Source organism: Scomber japonicus, chromosome 2 (genome assembly GCF_027409825.1).
Source record: "Scomber japonicus isolate fScoJap1 chromosome 2, fScoJap1.pri, whole genome shotgun sequence".
NCBI lineage: Eukaryota > Metazoa > Chordata > Actinopteri > Scombriformes > Scombridae > Scomber > Scomber japonicus.
The window spans coordinates 14,149,027-14,161,353 of NC_070579.1; the positions used below are offsets into that span (position 1 = coordinate 14,149,027).

The window sequence follows — 12,327 nt, forward strand, 5'->3', positions numbered from 1 at the left end:
CATGATGGATATGTTCTGTTTTCTTTTCTTATTGAATCAGTAACAAAAGGATAGACCTAAGTCAGTGCCATTGGTCTTGTAATACCTGACTCCTCTCCTCCATTTTGTTGCCCATCCCGGGCTATAAAAATCTTTGGGCCCAGATTACTGTATAACTCTGTTTGAGGGCAGTGTAAATCCCTGGGATTTTTACATTTGCTCATCCCCAACCCATTCAGTCCCTCCCTACTCCACACAGCTCTTGGGATTAAACGGATAGAGAAGGGGGCAGGGAGTCCACTGGGAGCTGGCTCTTTCAGCTCTTGCTTTGAGGATGATGGTCAGTGGACGTTACGTAAGCCAAGTGGATTTCAAATGCATAGTTGAGCCGTTCTCCTCTGTGATGCATGATGCCTTTGTCTGTGCTCCACTAACCGGGTTGCCCACGCACGCTATGCAGCACACATGCAAACTCTGATGTACATTAGGCTACACTGTCCTTTTACACTGCAGAGTCTTTCATATTATGAAGATCACAGATGCCAATCGACACTTTTTATACTGTATGCTCATCCAACCGGTTTGCAGACAGAACCTGATGGCTTCAGTGTTTGACTGGCACATAAACGAGCAAGCAGGTACACAAATACCTGACGCACATTAGATAACTGATCATTCATCTACTTTATAGAGCTTTTGTTACAGCTAATGATGACTGTGTCCCACTTTGGGTGAAATCACATTACTGAGACAGATTTGTAGCTGATTTGAAGCTTGTCGCACTTGATCCTCAAAAATAGCGGACCAGCCAAACAACATCAATTAAAAGATGTCTACGTACTCTCCTGGAATAAACTGGTTTAGTCAAAATAGCTAGTGAAATATGTCTGACTAAAGCTGTCAACAAAAAAACAACTCTATATCAACTGCCCTGCAATAAACAATACCTTCATGAACGTCATAATGTGCCGTTTTTGTTGAAACTGTTTTATGATCATCTTTGAGGCTGTAGTTTGTGGTGCTGTTGATTTGTTTGTTTGTTACATACTTTTCTATCAATTACAGTAGTCATAATGCTAGAAATGCCTGTCGTATGAAACTGGTTTTAGCTGTGTGTGCATGATACACTGGCAACTGAGCATATGTTATTTGATATATGTACAACGTACAACATAATGACATTTTTTGATGACATGATTATTCCAGGTTATTTTCAATTTATGCTCCAAAATGTGGCCATCATTTTCATCAGTAATGAGTAACTTTCCCCACCATTTTAAAGGATAAGGCTGGTGGGAATTGTATTTACTTTTCTTAGACTGTCAGTGAATCACATGTGCAGAACCAAACCAACAATTAACTCATCCTACCCACAAGTATTATGTGTGTATCTAAGATATATCATATTTCGCTGTACTATTAAAAGCATGCCAGTGAGCAGTGACATTTTCCTTAATGTTAAGGCAATGGCTACTGTAGTTTGTTAGGAAATGGGTCCAAAGACTAACAGTGATAAGATTGTCATGGTGAGGTCTGTTAGTATTCGTGGTCAAAAACAGGAAGAGATTATAAAAAAACCCAAACACAAGCAGGCACAGGAGAACAAAGACCAACAGGATAAGGTGGAGTGGTGGAGTGTCCAAAAAGGCATGCAAGGGGTCACATAACAGCTAAGCAAAAACAGGCATGCAGAATAAGGGCAGAAACGGAAATGGCTGGTGACTCAAAAGACGATGTGCCAAATAATTAATGGTAACGGGCCAGAATATGTACTATTGGGCAGATTGGGGAAGTGGAAACAGGTGTGCAGTAGGACAGGTTACTGCAGGGCAGGTGGTTGTAACAGGATGTGGAATGACAGGAGAATTGGTTCATGGCATGGATGAGAGTAAACAGAAGATAGAAATGAAACTAGGACAACTTTAACCTAACGTACTTGTCGTTCTGTACTCAGAACTCTGCAATGAGGATTTATTTATGACATTTTGGTGGCGCCCAGTATTTTTTTCCAAATTTAGCTAATCTGGCTAAACAGTTGGCTTGTTGACCAAAGTCTGATTGTCTGACTGCTCATGTTTTTTGTCCCTTTGGAATTCAGTGATGTGTCTGCTCTGCCAGATCTCAGTATTAAAACCCCAAATTGCCGGGGAAAAAAACAAAACACCCAGAATTAACAGAATAAAATTTACATTTGGGAATATATAGGACACAGGACTCAGATCCTCCATCAATATCAGATTTTATTTTGCATATGAACAATTCCTGATATCCATGCATACAGTATAATGAGCTCACAGGGTGGCATAGAGAGAGAGAGATAGACAGAGCAAGAGAGAGAGAGACGTGAGAGAGATCCTTCTTTCTAAAATGTATATTCCACCTAATGAAAGGGATAGTATTGCGGGGTATAATATGACAGCAGCAACTTACATTGCTTGCACTCAATTAGTGTTACAGTGTCACAAATTAGGTTATTAAAATTGGTTAACTTCATTTATAAACAACTGCTTATATTTTCAACCAAGTTTTGTAGAAATCTTTTTATTGGCCTCATAAAATTGTGTCTTCATTTAATTGGAACCTGATATATCTTACTAATATATCTACATGACATTTCATACAAAATAAATACTTAATATAATGCATGATACATTTATATCATCACTGTAAACATAAAAACAAAACAGACATCATATATTTACTGTACTACAGGTACTGCAGAATCAAACAAAAGTGCTTGTTAAAAGACAAAGATAATATGCACCCCTGTTTTTACTGTGATTGTTCAGAGGTCAGATAGCACCTTACAACAGTCTGTGGACAGCTCAGAGGAGAGAAGCTGTTTTATATTTATATTTGGTATTTTTCTCACTTTTCTCAGCTTCTTTTTTTCTTTTTTAGGATATCCGTTCATGTCCACTCAGTATTCCTCAGACAGAGTCCACCTTGACCTGGTTATTGTTGGTCATGAGTGGTGACGGTTTACTCTTGAGCCTCTCCCCTGCATCGTTGGAGCTGTCCTGGAAGAAGATGCGCGCCGTGCACACTGATACTACAATGCGCTTGTACTCGCGCCGGAAGTTCTGGTTCAGCACACCATATACAATGGCATTAAGGCAGCTGTTGAAATAGGCCATGAAGTAGCTGGCCACGAATAACCACTCAGGGATGAGGGGAACAACTACCTCTGGCTTGATCGCAACCGCCAAACCGATGAAGTTGAGCGGCGCCCAGCAGACGGCAAAGAGCACAAACACCACAAACATAGTGACAAAGTTCCTCACGTCATGTGGCGTCAGTTTGGGACGATTGTCTGGTTTGACCCGCCTCCTCACCTGTATGACCAGTATCCAGATGCGAAGGTAGCAGTAGGTGACAATCATCATAGGTAAAATAAAGTGAAAGAAAACCACTGCGATTGTGTACGCCGAGCTGGCCGACTGCTCAAAGGTGCAGGAGTAAACTCTTGGGTCGTACTGCAGTGAACCCACAAATAGATTGGGCACGATGGCCACTACTGTCAGCGCCCAGATTAACATCACATAGCAAACAGAGTTTTTGTCACTGTACAGCTTATCATACTTGAGGCTGTGGCAGATATAACAGTATCGGTTGATGGCGATGCCGGTGATGTTAAAGATGGAGCCGATGACGCTGACGCCCATGAGGAAGCCGCTGATCTGGCAGTGCATGTAACCCAGGTTCCACCCATTGTGGAAGATGGAGGTGAGGACCAAAGGGTACGGGTAGATGGCCACCACGAGGTCCGCCACCGCCAGGCTCACCACAAAGATGTTCCCTGCAGGCACAACACGCACAAATACACACACACACACAAGAGAGACAAGGAGGGACACATGAGTCATTGATAACAGATGCAGAACAGATTGGTTGTCCAAATGAACAACACAAAGAGACTGTGACCAATTGTACAGAGAGAGTGCCAAATTATTCATTGAGAAACATGTTGGAATTATCAGCCAGATGAAGGACTGTCCCTCAGTTTTGCATGTTTCTGCCATTTTACTACAAACCATACTACAGTTTCAAACACTTTGTCTTCTCTTTGCTTTTCTGGAAGCCATTTGATTTGATTCATACCAGCTCAGGCACAGGGATAGTATAACAAATACATTACAGAAATCATCATACAGAAGAAATGTAATGTCACCCTGGTGTTTGCTGAAGGGAATATTTCAAGCGTGGGTTAAAGTTTACTGATCAGTGTCAGTGTCATTTTTTGTCCTTGAGCTGCCACACACTACAAATTTGAACAATTAAGTGGAGTGGTAACTGAATTATCTGAGAATAATAACATAACTTGTACAATAACAAATGTAACACTGAAGCTGTTCTGTGTGATGATCTAAATCAAGGTTCAAAAAGCCTCTTCATTTTCATTCTGCTCTGACATTCAAAGAAAAGAAATCGCTGCCTGGCAGGAAGGACAATCCTTTTGGAAATCAAAACATTTGTGCCAAACATTTTCTCAGGAAAATGGTTGGCAGTAACATGATTTATAAATATGCTAAAACATGTAAAAACACCGGCGCAATCCTTTCGAGACATCCTTTTGTTTTCGCTGCTGCTTCGTTACATAAGCCGTAGGGAAAGGGCCTCAAGGCTGAATGTTCAGTGTGTAATTTGGTTTTGTTGTGTGTACAATTGTGTGCACGCTGAATATGTACTTGGTCACTTCCACTGATGATTTGCTGTGTGTGTACTTCAACATGCAATCAGTTGTCCCCCTTTGATGTTGGTGAATAATAAAAGGAAAAGGGGTCCCTGTCACTAAACAATGCATATTTCTTATTGCCAGCAAGGACTCCACATTGTGTGTGGCAGGCAAACATGATCTAAAGGCTGGGGCGGCAATCAACGGGTGCATAAATACAGCCTGTGTCCTAAACATATGGGAAAATTAGACATGGCTTGCTGGAGAACACACTGTTAACACACGGAAAGGCGACGGACAGCAATGGTGATCCAGAGCCTTGTGCTTACATGCACTTCCAAGATGTTAATCTTGGCTCACATCTCCAGTCTTCTTCAATTATCCAGATCTCCAAATTGTTTGCATTATTTAACATTGGGTAGATCTGACTGATATAACAGTCAGTCAGTGCCATTGCCTGTTGGTTTATGGAATGTGGCATATGGGGATATTGATTTTGTACATATATAAATATGTGTGTAGCATTTTATTCCTTCCTTTTTTCATTTCATCAAGTTTAATATATGTTTTTAATGTTCTGTTTATTTCATTTAAAGTTTATTGTTTAAAATATCATGCCTCCATTACATATCTTTGTACCAAGTGTTTGATGACCACATTTGATAGCTGCAAAATGTATATTCTGTATGATATTCTGCTATATCGGTGATATAGATATATTGATATTGGAATTTTTAATTTCAGTATCGGCTCTGGCCCCAAAAATCCAGCACTGATCGGGCCCTACTGTTGGGAGTCCTGTCATGGGGATGTTGGAAGATCTCAACATCTAGCCAAGCCATTTTCACAGCTGTCACTCAGCTGTGTTGAACGTATAGCAGTAAGCAGAACGTTTACAAGGCCTAATGACAAGCCCAGATTCCATTTTGCCTATGTGACAACACCCTGTCACCGATGATAAGATGCATAAACTGCATGTCATATGGGAAACGACCATATCGTATATATCTGCAATCACTACAATGAAAGAGGCAGTTTCATTTCTGTGCTGGCGTTCGGTCTGTCAGTATCAGACACACTCCCACTCACCTGCAGGCAGACTTGTCAGTCTCACCTGGGCATTAGAAGCACACTACTGATCCGCCCGGTGGCCGGTTATCTCCTGTAGAACATACCAGACATTCTACTGCTATGGATCACGTGTGGCTATTTATTAAGTTTTGTCCTTTTATATCTGTCATTCAGATGCCCTCTATAGGGAATTAGTTGCACCTGCTGCTGTCACAAGATCCCATGGGCGACAAGAGAGCTTTACTGTATATGTGAGTGTGTGTGTGTGTGTGTGTGTGTGTGTGTGTGTGTGTGTGTGTGTGTGTGTGTGTGTGTGTGTGTGTGTGTGTGTGTGTGTGTGTGTGTGTTTTATTATAGGTCTGCCTTTGTGAGGCCGGAAACTAATGCTCATTTTATCACTGAGTAGTTTGGTCTACAAAATGTCAGAAAATGGTTTTAAAAAAAGTCCATTATGAGCTGGTCACTAAGTTTGTATGTCTGCCGCTGAGCAGGTAGTGTATGGACGTGTTGAGACTGGAAACAAGGTTATGAGAGCAGTGAAAGTGTAGAACCATAAAGTTTTGGGCTGTAAAACAGTGAGCTGAAAAAATGTTAAAGTGGTCTGTAGAGTTGAGAGACGCCTGCAGTCAGGTGAGACTACTCTGTGACCTTTCACATTACTCACAGTCTTCTCATCCACTGTTAATATAAAAAAAAAACTAATTGGTTAGTGCAGAATGTGAGTAAGGGAATGTATTATGTCAATACTATGTCATACAAGCACCGAACTTGGGGGGACAGAGCCTTCTCCGCTGCCGCCCTCACCCTCTGGAATTCACTCCCCAAACCCATCAGAGACTGTACAGACTCCCGTACCTTCAAATCACTTTTGAAAACACACCTTTTTAAACTGGCTTTTAACCTGTAAACTGTTTTTTATCCTCTTTTCATTTTATGTCTTTTTTACTTTGTTCCATATTTTTGGTGTTCTCTGTCTTTGAGCACTTGTAAAAGCGCGTTATAAATAAAATGTTATTATTATATATTATTATTATTATACGTGGAGTCATTATCATTGTTACAGTGAGAGTTAAGGGTGTTGTGATTATGGTTAGAGGGGTATATTTCAAGGAGATTCATGTCAATTGTATGTCCCCCTAAGTGACAAAAACAAGTTGATGTATGTGTGTATGCAGAGATGAGGGCTGGCAGCACTTAGTGAAGTTCCATGCATAGAGAACATGCTTTGCACATTCAAAAAGGTGTCGAGACAAGGTGCAAACACTCAACTTTATGGAGGGGCTGTCTCTCCCTTGGCTATACTTAAACAACTCTATTACAGGACGTTAAACTGAAGTCACTCAGTATCAACAGCCTTGACCTTGACAAGGTCATATGGTGAAAGGCCTCCAGGCAGCTGGCTCTTTTGGCTGTTGGACTCTCTCACTCACTGTCTCTGTCACTGTGACTAGTCCTATGATTGACGCATCGCTCAGAGTTTTCATTTGGCTTGAGGAGAGATATGGCCTGGTGCTGTGTCCCTTCACCATTTCTGCAACCCCACACTTTTTAACCGCTTTCTGTTAGGACTTAGGTACAAGTGAAGCCCATCTGAGCGTTATTTGCCTTTGTAGCTCGGGAGGAATTTTGACACAGACTGGCAAGCTAAAAAGATATATAGAGCATTTCAGCGATATTTACTTTTGTCACATCTTATGTTGTGGCAGCAAAAATCTCCAAATGGAATATAATAATAATTTCTATTCTTGACAGTGACAAAAAAGTTTAGTTTTTAACTTCCCAAGACTTAAACTTTGAAAAAGACATATTTGCAGTAATGATACCTTTGAGTCTTTATCGGCCTGGAACATCTGAATTAGGAACGCAACGTCTTAAACTCAGTCAAGCTGAATGTGATATGTCTGTGAGCAGCTATACTGAGGTCATTCCACAGATTTTCTGAAGGGATTTAAGACCTGGCTTTTACTGGGTCATACAAGGACTGTCACTTTCTTGTCCTGAAGCCATTGCAGTGATATGGAAGGCCTGTGATTTGATATGGAGCTCAGTGTAACTGCAGTCAGGGAGGCTATTTTACTTAAATCTTTTGCTTCTGCTTGTTCATTGACTACTACCATCGGATCATTAAACTTCATAAGTGTTGCCTCTTCCTTCACATCAAATAAATATTCAAAAGGTTACATACAGTATATTTATCATCCAATCAAATAATGTTAAAACTTTCCGCTCATTACCTTCATGCATAAGACACTCATTAATCACTATGAATTTTATTTACCAGCTTTATCAGCTGCTCCTTTGCTGAACTTCCATCCTGCAGTACTGACCTCCACCAAAGACACCAACATAAACACCGGCCAAGCCAGAGGCATGAGTAATTATACGGTTATTCCTCGTAATTGGGCATTAGCCCCGAATTAAGTCTAAGCAAAGACCTGATTTACGTTTAATCAGTGGGACTTTGAGTCATAACAGTCAGTCATTCCTGACTGAACTGGCTGTAGATCAGTCCTGTCAGAACACAAAGTGTAAACATAACATAATGCTTTACAAGTCCGTCTCTCTGCACTGAAAGCAGCACCCACAGCATTTGATTGCCACCTTGATGCTGTGCAACAGAGGCATTCTTAGACTGGGGAGGAGCTGTCTCTTTCCTCTAGACTGCTTTGTATTACAGCTGAATACTTAATCCAATGTTTTGCTCTTGGAGCTGTGCTTTTTTTTCCAGCAGTGATGTATTTCACTATCTTCACATGTAGACCACAAGTGCTGCTTTGACTGCTGTCCCATCAAACTCTACATAGTTGTAGTGTCAGTGGCTTTCTTTGTCGCCTCCCTGACCACAGCCCTTGTTGCCCAGTTTAATCCTACATACAGCTAAAAAATTGAATTTGGCTCCACAACTCCAACAAAATATATGGAAAAATTGTTAAATTAAAAAAAGGGTAATTCTTACAAATCAATCTTTCACACTTTCATACATAAATAATTAAATCCAGAACTATTGTTACTGTTGCAGGTGATGTAAAATAGCTTACCCACAGGCCAAACAATCTACATGAATTCAAATCTTACATACAATCACTTCAAAAATAACATATTAGATCAACTGTAATTCTCTTATTTCTGGCAAAATCCATCACATCAACTTCCTGGCAGTCTGTGCAGGCACTCTTATCTAATGTTACATGCTGTCACACTGATGAATGTTTATTGTAAGTTTTGAGATATAATTTGAACAGTAGAGATAGTTATCAAATACATTTCAGATTTTGAGTGGTGAATAAGTAGCATTTGTTCCTTTGTCATCCACTGTCCCTTTGAGATTCTGGGACTGCGTGCATGATAAGATGTACACGTACTGAAAGCTTGCAGCAGGTGTACCGAGTCTGAATGTGTCCGCCTCAATACACCGTGTTATTTTGTCCTGACTGCACTAATAAACTATAGGCTTTTCATTACACAAAGTCAAACCTCAAGTCTAACTGCATATACTATAAGGGGGTGTTAGGTCAGAGGCCAGATCGTGAAGGTGCAGAAAAGGCATGTAAAGACCTTTAGTCCAGTGCCCCTGGCAGAACATACTGCAGTAGGTTTATTTTAATGTATGTTAATGTGTTAGAAACCACCCCAAGAATGTGAATACATTTAAGCATGTCAAGAATATATATGTAAATGTTGATAATAATGACACTATATGCACAGTAGAGTCAAATATATATATATTATACATATATCTGATAATAGGAATTTCAATCCTGAATGTTGGGCTGTATTTTCATGGCAGTGTAAAGACTAGTAAATGCTGTGCTATTAGACATGTGGGTATTTTCCTGACCTTGAAATGGTCTTTGCCTGTCATGTTGGTATTTTTAAAGGCGCCAGTTCCAAATACATAAATCAGCACAAGGCGAGGTGTTGATATTGTGTTGAAAAGTGGGTCTTTGATTATGGGTGGAAAATAAGTTTAAAAGCCAGATTTATCTTTTTTTGTGCAACTTCAGTTAGCTATTAATTAATGTGGTGATTCTAACAGTAAGCCCAAATTAAATGCATTCACAGGAATTAGAAAATAGTCAATAAAAATGTCAAGAAAGTAAGTAAACACATTTTTTTGCATACTCTCTGAGCAAAAGATATTATACTAAAAGAGGACTGCAAGTAAATGCCACAAGTGCTTCAGACGGTAGGAGCTCCTGCTAAATATGATTAAATCTCTTCGGTACAGCCATCAGAAGGCAGTAAAACAGTTATGTGTGCTTTGCCTTAGGCTTTCCCTAATTCCCTAAAATGGCAGAAGTGATGGTGACAGCGGATGCCAGGCTGCTGCCAAATAACCACAAAATCATCTGTGCTTCAGTGTACATCCAACTGGAAATTGTCTGATTAAGACACAGCACGGCATCCTGAGACACAGGATAGATTCCTCTCTTCAGACAATTAAGAAAAATCATTCCTTTCTAATTCTGGTACCCATCCACTCTTTCTTTGTATTTTATTGCAGCTAAAACACAGAGTCTATATAATTGTACTTGACAGTTTATAATGTGGATTACTGTACTCCAAAAACTAAAATAGTGGCACATTTAACTGGCAAAAAAAGAATATACAAGTCTATATTAAATCATAAAATGTCAAATAAATTCAAAGTGATGATTCAAAGTGCATGAGTTAGAGGGAGCAGCAGCCGTGGTGATGCTACTTTAGGTCGGCTGACATGTCTCTGAATAGTCAGGATTATCAGACACTGTGTGAATGGATGTAATATTGTTTGTTGTGTGTTGTATGTGGTGCTGGAGATGACATATTGGAAATTGTGTCTACATTTGATGAACTATATTCTTGTTGCCCATAGGCAGTACTACATAAGTGAAATATTAATGCAGCAATACATTCACCAGAGGGCAACTAACATGAATATACAATTTCATGAATCCTTGGACATTACATGGAGGAGATAACCATCACTTCCTGTCCTGTGGCACTAGAGAACATCCACTAATTATATGCCATGTTGCTGTGTATCATGAGTAGACTACACCATGTAAATTTCATGTAAATTAGATGATGTTTGTCACATCAGGCTGAGTGACCAGTGTGTCCCCTAGGCTGACAGATTAGGGGCCTTTTGGGGGGGTGATGGTGGTGGGGGGGGGGGGGGGGTGGTGGGGTGTCATATACCACTGTGACTGACACAGCAGTTGAAATGGAACAAGGCAAGTAATGTGACAGACTGAGAGGATAAGGATGAATTATTACAACCCTCCAATTTATCTTCCACTTCACTGGAACATTTTGCATATAGCACGCTGCACCTCTGTGAACCAATAAATCATTATCGACTGAATACATATTCATCAACAATACCACCATCACCTGGCATTGTGTGCTGATCATCGCGCTGTTAAAACAAAACTCTCTGCACCTTTCCTTCTAAGAAAACATTCTCCTTGTGAATTTCCTCTCATCATTACTGCACCGGTGACTGCTCATACATGATTCAGCGATCAGTAACTGTGCCAACAATTTTCAAAAGTCTTGAATAAAGATGAGTCCTTGATGAATGAGGGGGGTATAATGTGTGTGTGTATGTGTGTGCGTGTGTGTGTGTGTGTATGTGTGTTGCTGTGACTGTGTGTCGGGGGCATTTAGTGAGGTCTTGTGGAATTCACTCAAAATATCTCCTAGCGAGCACTATGACGGGAAAAAAACGGATTATCGTGGCACTCCATCCAGCAGCTCCCGGGTGTGCACAGAGAAATGTGACAGAATGCACACAAAATAACAACTGTGATGTTGGAACTTCAATTGAACTGCAGTAATAATAATCCAGAGAGAGAGAGAGAGAGAGAGAGAGAGAGAGAGAGAGAGAGAGAGAGAGAGAGAGAGAGAGAGAGAGAGAGAGAGAGAGAGAGAGAGAGAGAGAGAGAGAGAGAGAGAGAGAGAGAGAGAGAGAGAGAGAGAGAGAGAGAGAGAGAGAGAGAGAGAGAGAGAGAGAGAGAGAGAGAGAGAGAGAGAGAGAGAGAGAGAGAGACCTATAAAGAAGCACAATGATTATGTCCCTGGGTCACTATTGGATTTACGGATATTGTCTTTATGAATGAAGCCAGTGACAGGCGTGGATGATGAGACTCTTGGCAGGTTTAATCTCTGCACTTCTCCTACAGCAGCTATTTCAAGAGTCACACACTGAACATCCAGTACGTTAATAATAAAACAAGGATGCTGGAAGACAAAATCTGTCACTAACCTTCTCTGTTACTGTATAGAGTTTGTTTTCAGCTGCTGTGAGAAGGGAGGAAAAAAGGAAGCCTTTCAGACATGGAATTAGGTAAAAATGGTTAATTCCTACCCATGTGTGGAAAGGGAAAGAAGGGATTTACAAATTGACCTTAAGTGCCCTCTTGCTAGGGAAATACCAACCAGTACAGCACAGGGGAAAGCAGAATTATGCGCTGCCAGCCTGCATCTAGTTTGCATGACCATCAGGCATCATAGCTGTTTTCACACAGCCTGGCACAAGTAGCCTGAAGATCATTTAAATGTCAGCATCAAGTGTTAATCACAACAGTAACAGTGCATTTAAGAAAATGCGTCAGAGT

The 12,327-nt window shown here is 40.5% G+C and overlaps 1 protein-coding gene across 1 annotated transcript in view; it reads right to left on the reverse strand.

Annotated features, from left to right (window-relative positions):
• Window positions 1–2,909: 2,909 nt before the first annotated feature.
• Window positions 2,910–12,327, reverse strand: part of mtnr1aa (melatonin receptor 1A a) — a 36,955-nt gene continuing 27,537 nt past the window's right edge. The window contains exon 2 of the mRNA XM_053341459.1: window positions 2,910–3,778. Coding sequence (XP_053197434.1) covers window positions 2,910–3,778 — 869 coding nt within the window. The remainder of the gene's footprint in view (window positions 3,779–12,327) is intronic.